Here is a 21,747-nt window from a genome sequence, read left to right on the forward strand (position 1 = left end):
GGCCAGGTCCCTGCTTCCCATTCTCTTCCCTACGTTTCTGTCCAGCTTCCAGCTCTCGCACCAGAGGAGAAACCAGGGCCAGAGAAGGAGCAGCTCAAGCCAAATCGCTGTCCTGCCAAACAGCCACCAGTGGCTGCAGCAGTTTCTTGCATATGGGTAATGATTTACAGAATATGTTGCACTTCACATGATTTATCAACCAATTAATCAACCATGTAAGGTAGAGGACATTTTTATTCTGATGCTAAAGGTGAGACAATAGGGCTGGGGTAGAGTACTTGTCTAGTAGCACAGGTGAAGCCCTGGGTTCAATCTTTAGTACAAAAAAGACAGAGAAAAGAGGCTCTCATATCAAGTGATCTTTCCCACAGGTTATAAATGGCAAGCCCAGGATGTGAATCTCTAACTTCTGACTCCAATTCTTGCCTTAGATTTATAAGACTATATAGCATCTTTCTGTGGCTTTTACAGCAGACTGAAATCATCAGCTGAAACAAGGTTTTGTTTGTTTGTTATTTCCACAATCCCACAGTGCTGGGGACTCGAACCCGGACCTCCAGCATGAGAGGCAGGCACTCTATGAGGTGGGCTATATGGCCTGCACTAGCTGAAACAAGGTTACAGGACAAATTCTGACAATATTTTACCATGCCCAAGAGAGTAAAATCTATATCTATTTACATGATGCCTACCCACCCCAAAAGATAATGTTGTTATTGATTATATTATTACTTTTGAAAGGATCGGGTAGGGAATTTGAGTATAAATAGCTGGTACTCTGCTCACTTACACTATATCATAGTAACAGTAACAAGAATAAAAATGGTATTGAACTCATGTTATCTGCCACACACTGTTCTAGGGCATTCCATGTAGTTATACCTTTAATTCTCATAACCACCCTGGGAGACAGTTACTATCCCTGTTTCCTAAAAGGTGAACACAGACTAAACATACCTGACTCTGAGTAATGGTAAATCTCTTTGTAGGGAGCAACATGGGCTGTGAAGTTTGCTGGGATGTAGGGCACCTGGCCTTGGATGTGGGTCTTGATGCTCAGATAATTCTCTGCATCGAGTCCCTCAGCAGTTTGAGTGATTCGAACCCTCTCCTCTCCTGGGTAGAAAGTAACTTCTGTGTCATGGATAAAGGTAGCACCTGGTAAGAAAAGAATTCAGCAAAAAGGTGAATAAAAGCCTTGCTTAAATAACAGCCAGTACTGACTGGGGCTCAGGCTCAGCAGTAGAGCACTTGTCTAGGATGCGTGATGTTCCAGGTTCGAGCCCCAGCAACCCCGGCAGATGCTCCCTCCTCCCAATTTCTACTACTGTGGGAGATGGTGCCTAAGATGACTATCTGATATTCAGACTGAGTCCTATCAGCTATTTAACTCCTTAAGTTCCTCAAATTTTCAATCGAAGAGTCTGTTTTCATCATTACCTTGCACTGTTTCTCTTTATAGAAACAGACTCTTGGAAACCTCCTTCACTTATCCAAGGTTGCCAGAATTAGCAAAAACAAGCAAGGCAAAACAAAACACGAACCCATAAACCAGACACCCAGTTAAATTTGAATTTCATATAAATGATGAATCTATCTTTTATATATATTCCATGCAATATTTGGGGTGTACTTATATTTTAAAAATTATTGCTTATCTGAAATTCAAACTTAACTTGTACTATATTTTATTTACCTTTGACCCAAGGTTATTCCAATCTTGATCAATGGCAAGATCCTATAAATAGCCATTGAGCTCTGCTGAGGTGAGGAAAGAACTTTTCTCACCCTATTTTTACTTTACATGCAATCAGGAAACAAACCTTTTCAGGTGAGTAGCCAGAAAGTATCCCCCACACTTTTGCTATCAAAAGGACCAGCAGGACTGGCATCTCCTGGGAGCCTGGTTAAAAAAAAAATGCAGACCCCACCAAAGGCCTACTGAATCAGAATCCGCATGCCCACAAATTGTCCAGGCAATCTGAAAAGCAGTGGTCTACACGGCTATAGGTAAGGGCTGTGGAGGTGCAAGAGGAGAAAAGGCAGCCCTCCTACATGAAGTAAAGTCATCTCCAGGTGTCCCGTAGGCTCACTGTTTTTGCATCTCTTTGACAGAGCTGTCACAATAATTCAAACAAAACTTGACAAATAGACTCCAACAAATTGGGGCAAGGGGACACAAATGCCCCAAAAGGGATCATCAGCCTATTTCTCAGAACAGCTGGGGAAACATTTAGACGCAATTGCTCTCAAAAATCAGCCCTAGGTGGGCGTGGTGGCTACACCTGTAATCCCAGCTACTTGAGGCTGAGACAGGAGGATCCCAAGTTTTAGGTTAACCTGAGCAACTCAGTGAGACCCTGTTTCAAAATAAAAAGAGCTGGATGTAGCTCAGCATATGCTGAGGTCCCAGGTTCAAGACCCAATACCACACACCACACACACACACACACACACACACACACACACACACACACAAATTCAGTTGTACAAGCCAGACCATTCCCAACTAAGCACAGGCAGAACTACACATGGGGGCTCAGCCATGAGAAAATCCCCTTTCCCTGTACAAATGCCCCAAGGAGCAACAGCACAAGGCACTGCTATCAGCCTTCAGGGCCCCACTCACCGGTGAGGCTGAAGCCATTCTCAGAGTCTGGTTTTTCCAAAGCAAAGAGCCAGCCAAACAGGCCTCCAATTGGTGTGAGGGGGAGAAGGGCCTGGGCCGCAGGCTGTGGGATGTGGCTGATGGCTGTGTAGGCTCTGCCGTCATTGCCCACGATGTAAGCATGCAGATCCACATCAGCAAAGTGCACGGGCATGTGGCCCACGTGGAGCTGGCCACTCACCTTCCCGTTGACTCGATGAGGTGCCCCTAGAAGATGGCAAATCCAATTAGCCTTGGCCATCAGCCAAGCTCGGGAGGGGTGCACACAGACAAAATAATTCCACTGCCCATTCCCAAAACTCCCTCTTTAGCAAGCCATTGCAACGATGCCCTAACCACTCAATTATCCAGCTGTGAGAAGGTCCTGTCTGGGATCTCTTCTCCCAGCCACCCGCCCTTGCTCCTCTCCCCTGTGGCTCTACGGAGCTGGAGGTGGAGGGAGGAGAACATCTCTGGATAAGTTTCAAATTGGTAAATCAGCCCAAATGTATTTGTTCCTCAAACATTTACACAGCACTTGCAAGATGCCAGTACTTAGACCCCACTAAGCCGTGGAGAGGTGAGGTCCACAAAGCAGAGCTCACAGAGGTAGCTGGAAACCAGCAGGCAACAGAACACACGCAGAGCAGCCCCAGCCCGCCAATCACCTTCCGGAAGACAGTGCTTCCCATTTCCATAAAACCCGGACTGGCAGTGACAGCAAAAGCCGGTGGCATAATCCGTGCAGAAGGCGTGCCGGGAGCACTGTCCGTGGTTGTGTTCGCAGGTTTCCTTATTGGCAGAATTATATGTAAAGACTGAAAAATAAAACAAAGTTGCATGAGGATGATTGAGCGATTCCAGCATCATGGCTGCCAAGCTTCAGGATGGCCTCCACATCTGCTGCATAAACTTGGTGTGGATTATAATAAACACATAGATTTTTGATGTTTAAGAGACAGAAATAACATTGGACTCAGGGGAATTAACTGGCTTTGTCCTCTGGCAAGAAATGCAGCTTATTGTTCCCATCTGGGTCTCCTTGTGAAGCAGGTGAACTAAGATGAGGCTGCTCTACTGCTGTCCAAGAGCAGAGAAATGCAGGCAAGCCACTAAGTGCACCTCAGGTTGAACTTCATCAAAAACGGCCAAATGCCAGCCACTTTGTATGGTTCCACCTAATAGTAATGGTCTGCTCAGAGGAAGACAAAATGAGGAGCTGAGCTGACAACTGTGGTCTATGTCTGACCATTCTTCTTTCAGGTAACCCTGAACTGAAAGTAACCTATAGCTGGTCTCACTTCACAGAGTTTTACTTTCTGAGAAAGAAGAGCCTTAAGGAATGTAGCTTAAAGAAAGTGTGTGGGGAGAAGGGAATGAGGGAGGGAGAAAGGAAGGGAATCCTGCCGTTAAAACATTCTGAACCCTTGCAGGGTTCGCTGTGTAGGGTACACCACAAGAATGGTTTCCATACAACAGTAGAGAGCTTCAGCTATGGCCACGTTTTCTAGAATGCCATGGTAGACCAGGGTAAGCTTGATGCTCCAGTCATTGTTGCTCATTGTTCCCATCTCCCATGTGCTGCACCCATTTTTTAAAAAGAGGTGTGGGGGCACTATTTGTGCAACAGTGAAGCAGGGGATTTGGAGCAAATGCCATTGCCCATAAAGGAAATGGCCAATGTAATGGGGAATGACTGGGAGTTGGGGGCATTTCAAAGATAGACACAAGGGTGCTTCCTCACAGGACACTGGGCCATGTGCCTACCCCAAGCATGGTCACTAGGAAGTGAAGTGGCTGTGCACACCTCGGTCTCTGCATCCCCAGAAGCTAAAGTGGGTTGGAGACTCTAGGAAACCACTGATAAGGCAGGGGTGGCACGAAGTCTATTGTGAGACTCTGGTGCTGGCATGGAGTGCCAGCTCCTAAGAGCTCACCCTACTTGTAGGAAAAAATAGATCATCATTGTGAAGGAAACAGGAAGGGAAGGAAGAAATCAAAAGATCAATATGTACCCAGTATTTCATGGGAGAAGAAAAACACACCAGAGAGAAGATACTATACTATATGTGTAACAATAGAGCCAAAGACTTGTATCAGCAAATAAAAATGTAACAAAGTTACCATTTTAGTACTTAACAGATGACAGATACTCTTCCCAAACTTTAAGCTTAACTTAATTTTCACAAGAGCCCTACACTCATAGCCCTTTTCATTTTGGGGACAGGGTCCCACTAAATTGCAAAGGCTAGTTTTGAAGTTTTCATCCTCCTGCCTCAGTCTGCCTAGTAGCTGTGCTACCACACCCTGTGCAGGCACTGTTTTTAATCCCTGTTTTGCAAATAAAGAAATGAGGCAATGTTAAGGAATGTTAAGAATAAGAAACCCAGGATAGCTAAAGCAATCCTTAGCAGAAAGAGCGAAGGATTTCAACTCTACTACAAAGCAATAGTAACAAAAACGGCATGGTATTGGCACCAAAATAGACAGGTAGATCAATGGTACAGAATAGAGGACACGGACACAAACCCAAATAAATACAATTTTCTCATACTAGACAAAGGGGCCAAAAACATACAATGGAGAAAAGATAGCCTCTTCAACAAATGGTGCTGGGAAAACTGGAAAACCATATGCAATAGAATGAAACTAAACCCCTATCTCTCACCCTGAACAAAACTCAACTCACAATGGATCAAGGACCTCGGAATCAGACCAGAGACCCTGCATCTTATAGAAGAAAAAGTAGGTCCAAATCTTCAACTTGTTGGCTTAGGATCAGACTTCCTTAACAGGACTCCCATAGCACAAGAAATAAAAGCAAGAATCAATAACTGTGATAGATTCAAACTAAATAGCTTTCTCTCAGCAAAGGAAACTATCAGCAATGCGAAGAGAGAGCCTACAGAGTGGGAGAATATCTTTACCACTCATACTTCAGATAGAGCGCTAATTTCCAGAATCTATAAAGAAATCAAAAAATTCTACACCAAGAATACAAATAACCCAATCAACAAATGGCCTAAGGATATGAATAGACACTTCACAGAAGAAGATCTACAAGCAATCAACAGATATATGAAAAAATGTTCAACATCTTTAGTAATAAGAGAAATGCAAATCAAAACTACCCTAAGATTCCATCTCACCCCAATTAGAATGGCAATTATCAAGAACACAAGCAACAATAGGTGTTGGCGAACAATAGGGGAAAAAGGTACACTCATACATTGCTGGTGGGGCTGCAAATTAGTGCAGCCACTCTGGAAAGCAGTATGGAGATTCCTCAAAAAGCTTGGAATGGAACCACCATTTGACCCAGCTATCCCACTCCTTGGCCTATACCCAAAGGACTTAAAATCAGCATACTACAGAGATACAGCCACATCAATGTTCATTGCTGCTGAATTCACCATAGCCAGATTGTGGAACCAACCTAGATGTCCTTCAATTGATGAATGGATAAAGAAACTGTGATATATATATATATATATATATATATATATATATATACACACACTATATACACAATGGAATATTACTCAGCCATAAAGAAGAATAAATTATGGCATTTGCAGGCAAATGGATGACATTGGAGAATATCATGCTAAGTGAGATAAGCCAATCTCAAAAAACCAAAGGATGAATGATCTCGCTGATAAGTGGATGATGACACATAATGGCGGGTTAGGGTTAGGGTTAGGGTTAGGGTTAGGGTTAGGGTTAGGGTTAGGGAGAGAGGCAAGAATGGAGGAAGGAAGGACTGTGTAGAGGGAAAGAGGGGTGGGAGGGGTGGGGGGAAGGGGAAAAATAACAGAATAAATCAAACAGCATTACCCTATGTAAATTTATGATTACACAAATGGTATGCCTTTACTCCATGTACAAACAGAGAAACAACATGTATCCCATTTGTTTACAATAAGAAAAAAAAAAAAAAAGAAATGAGGCAAAGAGGATGAAAGTGATTCACTGAAGGTCACGTGGGCAGCACACAGCAAAGGTGGATTTGAACCCAGGAAGTCTGGTTCAGAATTTTAACCAACACTCTTTACTACCCTCCCTTGGGACCTAGGTACATATATCGCGAGCCTAGGATAAGGAAGCAATTAGGTGTTTGGAATTAGTCAACACAGGTTCCAGCGGAGGGAGGTTTGAGTCAGACTCTACAAATCAGGTTTAAATGGTACAAAGAGAAGATTGTCAAGGTGCATATTTTAAAAAGCTCAGGTAAGAAGCAATGAGAATAGCAATATCATTGGTTTTTGGACACAAAAACTGTGTACAAAAAAGCAGCAAACTGAGGGGTCGGAGGTCAAATAGATAACCCTGATTCAAGTGGAAAATCTGATTAAGAACATAGCAGGCATGGATGGAGTCAGTGACTCAAGATTTGTTTTAGAGCCTTGATGATTTGGCTAAGAAATTCCAGTTTGATAAAAATAGAAAATTAGGCATAACTCAAGTTTTCAAATAGGAAGATGACATGCATAATGACTTTCATTTTTAAAAAAGGCAAGTGACAAAATTCAGGGGCAAAACAGAACAGATCATGATAAATATTATGGAAGTTACTGTAGAGAAAATTATCACTGTCCTCTATTGGTTTAAAAGGGGGGGGGGCACTTTGGGTTAAAAGAAATGAATGTAACCTGGGTGTGTCAAAGTCTCAGGTTTTTCCAGCTCAGAAAGTTCACAACTAAGTGTAAAGCAGCTCCAAGTGTGTCCTCGGCATTTCTCACTGCGAAGGAGAAGGGGAAGCAGCAGGTCTGGTTACTGAGCTCCACCACCTTGGGTAGCTCTTCAGAGACAATGAACTTGTGTGCTTCAGCACTGTCCTCTTAAACTCAGGACGACACCTGCTTCCCACACCTGTGTTTCCAGAAGTCACACTTTTTTTCTTAGCATACTTCTGAGCACCCAAGCAAAAAGGCAATCTGATGCGAATGTGAAAGATAGGCATTTTCAGGAAATTCAGGTATAAATAAAACCAGGTTGTACACACTGTTTTGCAAATTAAGGAAATGATGGATTTGTGATATAGTACCTCTGTTTCTATTAATTTGAAAAGAACGGTTCTTTGGCCCAGTTCCTACTCTCAGACTGGATTATGAATCAAGGAGAAGTAGGGCAGAGGAGAGAGTATAGATCCAGAGAGTCAGGTTAACTTAACTGAAAAAAATGGTATAATCATGGCTTTTATGCAGGTAAAAAGAGAGTTACAGCAACACAGCCAACTTAACATGGGCAATTATACAAAGGTTTGCAAGTTCACTGGAAACCACATTTTATTTTTCTACCAAAAAATAAAAATACCTGGCTGGGGTTGTGGCTCAGTGGTAGAGTGCTTGCCTAGCACATGTGAGGCAGTGGGTTCAATCCTCAGCACCACATAAAAATAAATAAATAAAATAAAGGTATTGTGTCTCTCGACAGTAAAAAAATATTTAAAAAAAAAAAAACTCCTGCCTCGCCGGTACGGGCTCAATAACTATGCCACAGCATGGGGGGCCCAAGCAGGAGGCCAGGGGAGAAGGCCCGGACTAACAGTCCTGGAGGTGAGCATTCTCCAAGTTTCCAGAAGTCCTCACCGGCTCTCCAGCTCAACGCAGCATGCATCTCTGTTTATCCCCCGTGGTGCATTTCCAACCCACGCAGCATTTAAATCACCTTTACCCCACAGAGACGTGCATAGCTCTCTTCAAAGGCTCATTCCTAGTTTCTGGCCAGTTCACTGGAAAGGAAAGCAGAGAATAACTTTCTGGAACTGTGGACAGAAACAGTGCCCTCTGCTAGTATCTTTCCTGGACACAGCCAAGCAAGGGGACTCCTTTGGATTGAGGTGGCTCTTTGCAAACTCTCCTGAAGATGTGTCCCTTCAGACACTCCCTGGCTTTGCAACTCTGGACATATTTATCCTTGTATTTGAGTATCATTTTCAAATAGATATAAAATGTATATAGTAACGAGCACTTAAGAGAGAGTGTACAGCATTTCCAAAGAGACTAGAAAGAGATGACTCTCATGAAAAATAAAATATTCCCCCAGCCCAGGATGTAACTCAGTGGTAGAGCACTTGCCTAATAGGCAAAGCCTGGGTTTAATGCCCAGCACTGAAAAAAAAAAAAAATCCAGTGAATAAAATATTCCAAAAAAAAAAAAAAATCCTACCATATAAGATTCAAACTCTAATTATGATGGGCTAGTTGGTTATTGGTAAGTTCAGCTGAGACTCTTCTCAAATCGTTTTTTTAAGGAAAATTGTAATTTTGGGATGAAACTTACTGAGGCATGCACACACCCGGCCGTCCAGCCCTGTGGCAGCCACAACAAAGAAAGAACACGCTCTCCTCTATAACGCCTCTTCCACACTGGCCTTCATGCCCAGGTGCACGCGCAGATTTACACACTTAACACTTAAAACCGCAGCTTGTTCAGTGAAAGGTGAACACCTCTTGCAATTTTCTTTCATTCATCCAGTAATTGGACAAATATTTATTAAGCACTCCCTCCATGCTTAGCTCTGGTCTAGAAATCAGGCATAGAGCCGGGACCAAGGGAGACGAGCATCTCTGTTCTGAAGCTTGCTTCCCCCCTGGGCAGCAGTCCAGGACAAGCATGGCAGATGTGTTAAGAGCTGTGCAGAGAAATCAAGCAGGGAAAGGCTAGAGGTGGGAGGGGACAGGTGCCCTTTACTCTTTTAAATGACATGGACCTTGAGAAAAGATGACCTTTGGGCAGAGGTGCGGAGGGAGTGAGCCTCATGGACCAGTGGGTCAAGGCCCTCACCATGTGGGCAGGAAGGTGCCTGGGCCGAGAGGTAGCCTGGGCCTTCACCTTCATGCAGGGTCTCAGGAAGAATCTGGACTTCAGTCTGAGCAAGATGGGAAGCCACTGGCGGGCTCTGGGCAGAAGAGTGATGTGATCTGACTGACAGGAAGTCAGGAACGGGCTGGTGCCTTGGTAGTCTAAGAAGTGCTAGCAGAGAACATGATAAGGGACCAGATCTGGGATATTTTGAAAGTGGAACCAAAAGGGTTTGCTGATGAACTGGATATGCAGTGTGAGGAAAAGATAGGGGGCAATCGAGGACGAAGCTGGAGTCTTGTGGCAAACTGGAGGGGGGTGCAGCATTTCCTATGGAGGGTAGGTCTGTGGGGATCAAGAGCTTTGGCAACTGATGGGGGGCCTCAGGGAAATTCACTCCAATCCCCACAGCAACTGACCCTCAGCCTGCACCCCCTCAACCCTTCACAGGGAGAACTGCATGCCTCTCAGTGAACTCCAGGGACCATCACATTAAGATCACCTGAGATGTCTGTTAATAAAGCAAACTCTGAGACCCCACTTAGACCTACCAAGTCAACTCTACAGGTGGATGCCTGGGAGCTGCCCAAATAAACCTAATGGCAACTGATGGTGACCACATAGGCGCTCACAAGCTTCCCATTTCTGAGCCAGGGACTGCTCATTAACATGCTTAATGAGTTGGACCAAATAGCAGCCCCTGGGTGGGTGGAATGTCAAGGAATGCTCTTGTGCTCATTCCTGGTCATCTATCTGAAAAGTGGAACTCAGTGCTTACAGCCCAGCTGGGCCTTGAGCCACAAGAACACCATATGAAGATCCTTTAAAGGACGTAACACAACAGCCAGGTCCCTTTTATTGGTCCCTTCCCTGATGAAAAGGGAAAATTGGAACTAGAAATGTGAACCCACACATGCCAATCTTCCCAGAGCAAGAAAGTCCAGACTTTGGGGCAATGCAATATTTCATTTCTGTGAGAATAAGATTCAGATGCTGTGTAGGATTGGAATTAAGGTCTGGATTCCAGAGAATGGTCCAACAGACACATCTAACCCAAAGTGGCACTTTTCCTTTTCAGTGGCTACTTGCATGCCTCTTTACATCATTGTTGGGATGTATTTCCAAACCTGCTTCCTATTATGGTAAGGAGATATTATTTCCATTTTAAAGAAGAGAAAACAGAGGCCCACAGAGATCCAACAATCTTCTGGCTCTAAATCCCATGCTCCTTCCACTACACCAGCAGTCTTCAGATTGTTTGGGCATCAGAATCACCAGGGGGACTTAGTTGTAAAATGCTGATTCTATTTCAGAAGGTGGAGGAAGGAGAAAAAGGGCAGTATTTCTAACCAGAGCCCAGGTAAGTTAGATAAAGGTGGGCTATAGTATTGAGGTTTTTTTTTTTAAATTCCATGACCCTCTCTTCTGACCCCATGAGATGCTGTCATGGAAAGTTGAGACGATACAGAGCTGAGGTTGATGACATCTCAGTACATAGCAGTGGGCTGAGGATACCAGGTTTGAATGAGCTCAATTTGTCACAGATTTGCCTACTGAGGCTTGATAGTTGCTAAAGGAATCTTAACATGAGGATTTTTTTAATCTCATGTACTTTTTCCATTTGTCTTTTTTTTTTTTTTCCCTCTCTCTCTCTCTCTCTTTTCATATCCTTTAATAGAAAGAAAAATGGGGTGGAGATACATAAGAGAAAAGAAGCAAAGGCTCTGCCAAAGTACTTGAGACTTGTCCTAATTGGGAGTTTTTAACAAAAATGGAAAGTTCTCCTCTGCTGTGCTGTTCTGACCCATCCTTCAATCTTCATTCTCCCAGAAGCACTTAAGTGCTTGTCCTCAGCCCGAGGCCTGCCTGCCCTCCTCACTGAGGGCTCTGGCCCTGCTGTGGGAGGCAGACAGGCTCCATAGGGTGGGCCAAGCTCATTGCCACGGGACAGAGGTCTTCCTGCACTGGCTGCCCCATGGAGGCTGGAGTGACTTTTACTTTTAACAACTCTTCATTCCTTCTCAAGAAAATGAATGACCATTTTCATTTCAGGACTGATTGGGTACTCAGGGTTGGGTACTCAGTGATGCAAGTGGCAAACAGTTCTCAGGACCCCGGGGGGTGGCAGTTTACATCAACTGTCATGACAGCTCTCTCTACTTCTGGAGAAGGAACAGGATCCTCACCAAGGACTCTCTCCATGCAGTTGTCCTCACAGGTATGGGGACTTCCATTCCCAGGCCTCAACAACCCGGAGAGTACCAGCGACACAGGGCTTTTATGCCTGAAGGGCTGGACTGGGTACAGAGCCTGAAGTGGACACTCAGTGAGCAACATAGTCCTGCAGCCCCCACCCCCACCCCCAAGGCCAGAAGTAGAGTGGAACCCCAGGTCCTAGAAATCCTGCTTAGGCTGGGCTCTCCCAGCATGGCTCCCATCCAAGTAGAAAGAACAGGATCCCCAAGGGGGTGCCCTTCTCCCTTTGCCATATAGGTCAAGATGCAGCACCTCGGCAGGCTGAAGGACATCTAAGACCCCTATAAGTCAACCTGCTCCTTTGCTACTCCCAACACAGGCAGTCCCTGGTCCCAGCTGGCTGAAGCCATCTCTGGGAACTCCGACTCTTTCCCTCCCCATTTCCATCTCTGTACCTCCACTCTTGTCACTTCTCTGTCCAGAATGTTTTCACCCTTTTTTTCTCTCTTGTTTCAGATTCCCAAGGCCTGGCTGGAGCGCCCCCTCCTTCACCAAACTGTCCCTGACTACAGTGACACCCAGCTACCGCCCATCCCTGGGGTACCCACAGGCTTGCCCCATTCTTCCCTGGAGTCACTGCAGTCTCCATCTGCCTCTTACTAGGCGAGACACTGTGTATTCCCATCCTGGAGTTTCTGCCTCTGCAAGAAGGAAAGGATTACCAGAGGCACTTCTGAGAACTAACCAGATAATATAATCTAAGCAAAGCTCCTGCTTAGATAACCAGTGGGCACTCAATAAACACGCATTAAAACTTCCACCAGCACGTAGTTCAGAGAAAAGTACATGGCAGTTAGTTGGGTAATGTCTGACTTGAGGAGCTCCCTGGAAACAGACACCCCAGGGAAAGGACGGACACGGCCTCTGCTTCACTGGTTCTGGGGTCTATGAAAATAGAACACTTGGGACCACAACCTGATTGTAACTGGGACATTCTTGCCTGATGAAGACCTAATCTGAAAAGAATCTAGATTTCTGAATTTAAAGAAAAAATAGTCTGTGAAAAGAGTCCCTAATGAGGAAATAAATAAATAAAAAGAGGAGAGAGATTTTCTGGGCCTTTAAGTCTTACTTCCTCGGTTTGGCAAGATGAGTACTATAAGCTTAAAAGGGAAACTAAAATTTATAGGGTGTGGAGCTTCCCAAGCCCAATTTTAACTTTGGTAACTACTTAATGAGGTCTGTGTTATCTCCATTTTATAGTTGAGGAAAACAAGGGTCAAACAGAGTCCATATCTTGCCTGAAACCACACAGCAGAGGTGGAATCAAGTTCAAGTCCACCAGGTACTAAACCCATGCACTTTCTACTCCAATCACAGAAAAGGACAGGCAGATGACACACAGCTGTGTCTTAGCTGCAATATTTCGTGTGGGTCTCTGCCACCCCCATGTCCCCAGCTTCCAGAGTGAGTCCACCTTAACACAATTCCATGTGTCTATACTTCACATCTCTCCCCAAATTCCTTTAAAAAAAAATGCTGGCTCTTTCTTCTTCAACACTTAAAAACTTCTAGTTATTTTTTCCCCTACATATCTCAGTGTATTACTCAGCATTTTCATATGCATTTTGCCATTTCCAAACTCTCAGTGGTAGGCTCTGTTCAGCAGCTGACAAGTGTCACAGTTCATGTGCCACCAGGGATATGGTGGCTGCATTCAGCTCTCAAAGGCAAACCTCCCGCACTGTTACTCCATACAGCAGCTAAAAGGAGCGTGTGCAGCCCCTTCTTAGGTCTTTAACGGACAGCTGCACAGAGCTGCTTTTTAATATTCCTGAGCTCTTCTCAGGGAAATCACAAACCACAAATGCAAAGCTTACATCTTCACCTTAAAATCTCTTTGTAAAAATCTTTGACACTTGGCTTTAAAGTGTCTTTAGATACAGAGAACTCATACTGAGGATTCCAGAGACTGTTAGGCATAGTCGAAGGTTCTGAAGCCTTCCCATAAAAGCTGCATCCTCAGCTTTACAGAAATGAGGTCCCTTAGACACAAATCAAGGCAAAACTCTTGAATAAGCACTTTCTTCATTCTCTCCCCATCCTCCAGCCCATTTCCACTGTTTTACATTTTCTAAAATTAGTGACAGCAGCCACCATATCTTTTTCCAGGATCTACTAATACAGACACTAAATACTTCACACATGTTATCTCATGTAATCTTCCCAATAAAGTCAGGAGAAACTGGAGGCTGGGGTGTTACATGAGTTGCCTTGAGGCAGCCAGGATTCAAGTGTGACACCCAAGCTCTTCCTCTACTCATTACACAACACCACATTAGTCACAAAATACTTTCTTCCCTCTGGAAATAAGAACTTCTCAAAGCAAAATCCTGCAGATCAGTGCCACAGCTGAACCTAGGAGGCCTCTTTGTTGGTCAGCACGTTTTTGTCACAATGTGGATAGAAACGGAAAAAGTGGGAAAAAATGGATGTGTAAAAGAAAGTTTCTGCCTCTGAGCTCTTTCCTCCTGGTAGAGGTCAGATGAGCTGTCCCTGGAACAAACGGAATAAATCTGTGGTCAGTTTCCCATCTTTATATCCCTACCAAGAAGAAAGAGCGGACATGACAAGTCTCCAGTAGGAAGAGGAAAGTGTTGATAAAACACTGGCTGCTACTCCTTCCAGCTCCAGTCAGTGAATCATGAAATGAGGACAAGGCTCCAGGGAGGAGGATGCCACAGCTGCACAGACAGGAACCAGAAATGACAGCAGACCCAGGTGTGCCGCCATCTTTCCCCCCAAAGGCTCTCTGGGCCGACACAGTACAAGGGTGTCTACTACCAAGGGGAGCGCCTGGGTTGTCCCATAAGCCACCTGGAATCTGGTCTGTGCATCACAGCTAACACCGCCCTGACTCAAAACCAAAGTGTTCAGCCCTCCTTCACTGCGCTGCACACGAAGCCTCCAAATGCTTCACCTTTGCTGAACTCTCAAACTGAAATACTTCAGTACACTTGAGAGCGCAGCTGGCACAAGCAACCAGTTCTTCCCCACTCATTTCGTGAGGCCCATTTTAAAAAACACATTATTAATGGTCAAGAGACTCCAACCAGAACCTGCCTGCCAAGATTTATTTGGCAAAAAAATTTATCTGCTGAAACACAGGGAGTAAAAATCAGTTCCAATCTTCTTGCTAAACTTTTCACCTACTCACTTGAGAGAAAAATCACGACGATATACAAGACCAGCATTTTAAAAAATGAACATCTGCTTTTCTGATGCACTTACCCTCAGTGCTGGAACTGATGTCGTCCCCTGTGCCTACTGTGTACCTCCCTTGACTAGGGGGTGAAGTGTGACCTGGCACAGGGTAATCAGGAAGAACAACTTTGGCTTCTCCTTCAGGATGGGCTGCAGGAACATGGGGTTTTGAAGGAACAGCCCCTCCATCTGGGTAAGGCTGGATGCTTCTATTTCCAGGATAGAGTGGTGGGCCTTCCCGGGGAGGAACCAGTGAATCTCCATCTACTTCCGGGGGACTTGGGCTTCTGTTGTCTGTCTGGTCCAGAGGTTCCACACGATCTTTCAAATCTGGGGCTCCTACCTCCCCCTGAGATGCTCCTTTTTTGGTGAGAGGGTCTAAGGTAGCAGATTCTGTTTTAGGATAGGGTGGCCAATTACTAGGTGCTGGATGTGGCAAAGGGGAGGCCAGATCAGAATCTGGAGGAGAGAGTCCACCTCCTAAAGGATCTGGATCAGTTTGTGAGTGGAAGGACACATCAATTCTGCTGTGGCCATTCAATGCCTCCTCTGGTTCACTTGGGGGGTATTCAACCTCTTCCTCATTCTCGTCATAATAATCCAAATTGTCCTCTGTATAGTCACTTTCTAGGGCTGCAGCATGGCTGAAGGAATGTTCCAGAGAAGCTGAAGAGTGGAATGTGGAAAGGTCTCCAACTGCTGCAGGTCTGATGTTGTCCAGGGGGGACCTGCTGCTGATATGAAAAGCCCACACTCCAGGAATCCCCAGGTTGCTTAGTCTAAATAGAAAGGAAAAGCTCATTGTAACTGAAATAAATGTCCATTCATCCTTCCCACAAAATTGAGCAATGTTTTTGAAAACAGAAAGACTATTAAAAAGAGATTTGGGTTTTCACTAGTACATAAGACCAAATAAAAGTAGGCTTGCAGCCGGGCACGGTGAAGCTCCCCATAATCCCAGGGGCTCAGGAGACTGAGGCAGGAGGATCACAAATTCAAAGACAGCCCCACTCAGTGAGACCCTGTCTCTAAAAAAATTACAAAATAGGGAATGTGGCTCAGTGGTCGAGTGTCCCTGAGTTCAATCCCTGGTACCCCCCAAAAATAAATAAATAAAAAGCAGACTTGCATGGTAAAAGAAGAAAGGACTATGCTGGAATTTTGATGTAAACTACTTTTTATTTAACATTATGTTTTGAATACAGACCATCAATTTATAAATCTGCTCTAAAATCCAAATATTTTTTTCTAAAATTTGACTATCCAAAAACAAATAAGGAGTGTTGTGGGAATAATTTATCCTTTCTCTACTTATCTGAAAACTTGTAACACTCAAGAAGACTTATGCTTACAATTCTTCACCAAACACTCAAACAATAGTGACCACTGTACACCTTGGTTAGGTGCCAGCCCCTGTGCCAAGTGCTTCACGTTCTTCACAACACTGCAAGAGAGAGATGGTGATCATGCCTAATTTTACTGAGTTAAAAATAGGTTCAGAGAGGTTCATTAATCTTAGGATCACATAACTAATTGCTGCCAGAGCCTGGGCTTGAATTCAGTGCTGACACCAAAACCCATGCCCTAAACATCTGTATTATGTCAGTAAACCAAAACACTTGGATTATCACTACTACAAAGAAAGTTAAAGACATTTTCATGATTTGTCCCCAGGACCAATCCACAAAGAATGGACAAAATTTTCAGAAAAAAAACAAAAATCAAAAACCAAAAAACCAGTAACCATGCACATCTAAAAAATTTTGAGCAAATGCAGAACAAATTTAAGGGGAAAATAATAATGGCTTAGTCAAGCCAAGCATGGTGACACATGCCTGTAATCCCAGAGGTTTGAGAAGCTGAGGCAAGAGGATCACAAGTTCAAAGCCTGTGTTAGCAACTTAGTGAGGCCCTAAGAACTCAGCAAGACTCTGTCTCTAAATAAAATACAAAAGTGGGCTGGGGATGTGGCTCAGTGATTAACTGCACCTGGGTTCAATCCCTGGTACCAAAAAAATAAAAAAGAATGCAGCTTAGTGAAAATGAAAAGAGTCTTAAGTGGGAAGTCTTTGCAAAAATATCTGAAACTCACTCATTTTCTCCACTAGAAAGTAGCAATGATTCTATTCAGTTTTCCAAATATCTCAATACTCCATTATTTTAGAGTCAGTGATACATTCTGAAGAGAACAACTATATATAAGATTTTTAAAACCAAGAGGAAACTTGAGCTACCAAGGGTCTGGCTAACTTGAATATGCCCGTTTACAGACTCTTCTGCTATTTGTGCACAATGCTGTTTATGCTCAAAGTCTCCCATGCTATGGAATTTCCTCCGAAGTCAGCAATGAGAAATAGGAATGAATAATGAATAAGATATTTAAAATGTATTGAATTGCAAAGGGAAAAGAGAACTCTGCTTTTGGGGGTAGGTATTTATCATATTTGTCTGGATTTTTACAGTAAAAATATTTTAAAACACAATTTGAGATTCTTTCCTGTGCGTGTGACTGTGTGTGTGCACACGCACGCACTTGTTAGTGTATGTACATGCTGCTGCTGCTGTAGCGAGTCTAGGAAAAGAAGACACAGAAAATAAAACTGCAATCCTTAGCGCAATAAGCTATGCATATGAGTATTTTCATAAGAATTAATGTGTTTTTCAGCAAGCAAACAAGGAAAATTAAAGAAGATATAAGAAAATCCTAGCCATATAGAATATTAAGTTGATTATCACATTAGAAGTGTTGCAGTTTTGAAATCTGTTCTTGAATTTAGAAACAGAAAACTATGAAAGTTTCAAAGAGCAGGACTATACAAATAATGACAGATAAGAGCTAAATAAAATAGCCTTCTAATGACATATAAATCACAATTCTGGCTTTTGTCATAGTGTATGATGGGAAAGTAACCAGTGTGAGTTTATTGTCAAGTCCAAGGTCATTTGGGAGGCTTAGTGATAGAAAGAACTTAATTTATTTCCTAAAGGGGAAAACCAGGCTACAAAATGAAATGATAATGTCTTCGTCATTGGGTTGTTGGGAAGATTAAGTGAGAAAATCACACAAAATGACTAGCACAGGCTCTGAGCATAATTTACCTACTAGGGACTACTATCTTCCAGAAGATAGAAAAGTTTAATCATCCAAAATGCAAATACACACATTCACATTTAAGTTTGCAAAAGAAGAGTATGACGAACATTATGAATTATTTAATTTATGACCTTTGAATTTACAAGTTTATAGGACAAGTTTGAGGGAAAGAAAGATTCCATTGACAAGGAAAATAACTTTACTCTTTAGCGATGCATGCCAAAGTATTTAGGAGTGAACTGAAATGACATTTGTCACTTACTTTATTCAGAAACATGTTAAATGTTCATCAACAAGTTGTCTTTATAATGCAGAACATATGTGATGTGAAGTTTTATTATCTCAAAATGATAACATAAATACATGACTAAAAGGTGCCTATAAGACAGTGAAAGATGTGAAAATATCAGGTGTAAAGCAAATGAACAATTTGCATTTTAAAATGTTTGTGTAGGTACCTCAAATACAGGAAGGACAGCTAATACTGTTTATCACGTGAAGTAGTGATCATGGGTACTTTTACATTTCACATTGTTCTGCATTGTCTGTACTTTTTTTTTTTTTTTTTACAGACTTCATTTTGGTCCGCATATCTCCCCACCTCCTTGGCAGCACTGGGGGTTGAACCCAGGAATGCTCTACATCCCCAACCCTTTTCATTTTTGAGACAGGGTCTTATTGAGTTGCCTAAACTGGCCTCAAATTTGCAATCCTCCTGCCTCAGCCTTCTGAGTTGCTGGGATTACAGACCTGCACCATGGAGCCTGCCTCGGTCCCATTTCTTATTTTGCTCTCCTCAAGACACTCAGAGGTTTCTGGGAAGTATCAAGGATGAAGATATGGCAAGTCTGGAGTGGGGTAAGTGGCAGTGCTTCTGTTCGAGTTGCACACATGTATGGTATTAGATTCCAGGCCCTTCATGACTCTGGTGGGGGACACAAATGCTTTTTTGTCCATGAGTTTCATGGCCCCACTGCTCCTGTACCCTGTGTGGATGTCAGCCCTTAGTCCAGTCTCTACAATTGGACTGACCTATTTGTCTGGGTTACCAGAGTACAAGTTATTGGTATGCAGGGCCTGACTCCTAAAATATCTGCGTATTGCAAGTGCTGGGCCCTCTGTGAGTGCTTTCGTAATATCTGAGGAGTAGAGAACCTGAGCTCCTGAATAAAAGAGGAGGATGGAGAGGGGCAAGGAGTGGGGAGAGAACGAGGAGCTAAGTGTGTCCCAGAGTCCAGACTAAGCAGAAGCCTAGCTCGAGACCAAAAGAACGGCCCTGTGGGTCACAGAATGGGAAAGGAGACAAGGGCTTAGCATAAAACAGAGTAACTGGCTGAGCACTCCTAACCTGTGCTTGGCTGTGGCTTAGCCACTTAACTCTGAGATCATAGGCAACTGGTTCAACTGCCCTAAGCTTATTTGTAAAATTAAGAAAATAGTAGTATTTACCTCCTGTGATTCTGGTGACTTTTAATTAAGATAACATCTGAAAGTATTTAGCATGATACTTAGCAAATAATAAGCTTTCAATAAATGCCAGTTCTGAGAAACCTTATCTGGCTGCAGGGCACATGGTATGGTAGTCAAGCAGAGCAGAGGCCATGCATAGGTGTAAGGTGTTCCTATACCCAGGGATGATTTAATGAAACTGAGACCCAGCTGAGGGTGGCCAGGAGGTAGCCAAATTGTTCTGTCTGGTTTCTGAGCCAGTATTTAGGGAAGGGATAAAAGCAAAGACAAAACAAAACAAACAAACCAACCCCAAAACACAAGGGTTAATAAAAATCCTACTCCCTAAATGGACTGACAAAATGGGTCAGGGTTGAATATTGCAATCATGGAATAAGTCGATGACGGGATAAAGAATGGATCCAATTCTGGCTCCCACTCAGAAAACCAATCAGTGTCACTTCAGGCAGTGAAACCATAGAGAAATCCTGAGGCTTTTAAAGATTTACAAATGTGTTTTATTTTTTTCATAAATTATATTAATTTAATTTTTAACAGTATCTGTCCAAGAGACTAAATCCTCCCCTGTGAAATGATTAACCTGAAAACCCTCCATCGAGGCAGTTAGATTACTGGATATTTTTATGTGGTTCCAAGAGCAATGTTTTTCATAGCAAGCCTCAGTGGTTCTGCAAATACACACACACTGCTCTGTTTCTGGTATCTATACACAACAGAGCCGGAAAAATAAAGGACCTTTTATATCTTGGAGAACTTGATTCTCCCTGGATCCAATCTAGTTCCTGGTTTTGATGCGTAGTCTTTCTGACCAGCCACCAAGGGATCATTTAATGGCCACTCGAATTCAGGTCCCAAATTCCTTATACTCAAACAGCAAAGGGCTCAAGCTCCATGTTACTTACTGATAGAGATTTTTCACAGACTGTTCAGTGCTAGTCAAGCTGAAATATAGACCTTCTCGCTTTAGGTCATCAGCCTCGCCTCGGCAAAAGCCCACCCGAGCTGGCAGCTGGAGCTGGACGTTGTAAGACTCTTTGGGACGGGTTCCGAAGAACTGAAGACCATTGGCCGGATAAAGAAAGAGGGCATACGAATCAGACTCATCAGATGCCAAAACCACCTGGAAAGTGTTCAGCTGAGGAAAAATAAAAAAGGAATTGGAGACATCCTTAAAAAAAAAATGAACATATGAAGAAAATGACAATGTAGACATGGTATCAAAGTGCAAAGGTGCTCACCTTTCTCAGGATTTCCCCAAATTGGTTTGAAACATAATTTTTAAAAAATTTTCTCTTCAAATTACAAATATGTTTATAAGTGATATTCTTTATTTATTATAAGCATCTTCTACCAATTCATATCAATTGGCACAGGAAAAAAAAAACCTTAAAATTTTTTTAAGGTTTCAAACTTTTCTTATCTAAACCCTCTCAGAGCTAAGAGCAAGTAGCAAAATTAACTTGCCTGTTTCCACAGTCACTGTCCTCATGTTTAACCCTAGGCACTCAGCATCTTTCTTTTGGATCAATCATTCATTCATTCGTCTATTTACAAAATGCCCATGGAGGCAGGCACTGTGTTAGGCACCCGCTGACCAAAAAGGCTCTTTGCTGCTCTTATGGCCTTACTCTCTTTTCTCTTTCATCTGCTCTTTCACACCAGCACCAGTTACCCTCAAGTCACAAATGAGGAAAAGAGATGAGGGGTAGCAGATATGCCTAAAGTCAGGTGACAGACAGAGCCCATCCCCTGCACTAGGCCAGCCCTTAGTACACCACTCATGGGGATTTGTAATGGCCCAACTTCCCCTCAGTTCTGTTGCATATTCATTGCACTATTAAATCGTCCTCCTTTGTATCATGTATTTGGTGCTTCTATCCTTTGCTCCTGTTTCTCCGCATCTGCAAACCCTCCTCACCTTCAGAAACTGCCCTTCGGAGGTGTTCTGTGATTCCCTGTAGAATTACTCCCGACCCTCCATAACATGTCTTCTGTGGCTATTTCTAGATAGCATTCGTTAGTTTTGCTTGGTGAGCAGTTTACGTGTTTGAAAATCCTGTTTGCTTATTATTCGCTTGTAATTCAAATAGCCAAGTGTCTACTAAGCACTGGGATATAATATAATGCTCAGCACCAAATACACAAGGGGCAAAAAACAGGAGACTGTGCCCAGGCGAGCCCTGGTTTGTTAGAGGGAAGCAGCAGTGGTTGGAACTGTAGGACAGTTACAGAGAAGGTGGTAGAGGCCACAGAGGAGGGTGTGTGCCCA

General features: G+C 43.3%; 1 protein-coding gene across 3 annotated transcripts in view; it reads right to left on the reverse strand.

Annotated features, from left to right (window-relative positions):
• Nid2 (nidogen 2) overlaps positions 1–21,747 on the reverse strand; it is a 61,651-nt gene that overhangs the window by 30,999 nt on the left and 8,905 nt on the right. For all 3 annotated transcript variants that reach the window (XM_047540749.1, XM_047540747.1, XM_047540748.1), the window contains exons 3-7: positions 20,381–20,613; positions 14,942–15,693; positions 3,316–3,465; positions 2,630–2,875; positions 958–1,158 (exon numbers count right to left, since the gene is read on the reverse strand). In XM_047540749.1, the coding sequence (XP_047396705.1) occupies positions 958–1,158; positions 2,630–2,875; positions 3,316–3,465; positions 14,942–15,693; positions 20,381–20,613 (1,582 nt within the window). The remainder of the gene's footprint in view (positions 1–957; positions 1,159–2,629; positions 2,876–3,315; positions 3,466–14,941; positions 15,694–20,380; positions 20,614–21,747) is intronic.

The sequence above is a fragment of the Sciurus carolinensis genome, chromosome 2, assembly GCF_902686445.1.
Source record: "Sciurus carolinensis chromosome 2, mSciCar1.2, whole genome shotgun sequence".
In the NCBI taxonomy this organism is placed as follows: Eukaryota; Metazoa; Chordata; class Mammalia; order Rodentia; family Sciuridae; genus Sciurus; species Sciurus carolinensis.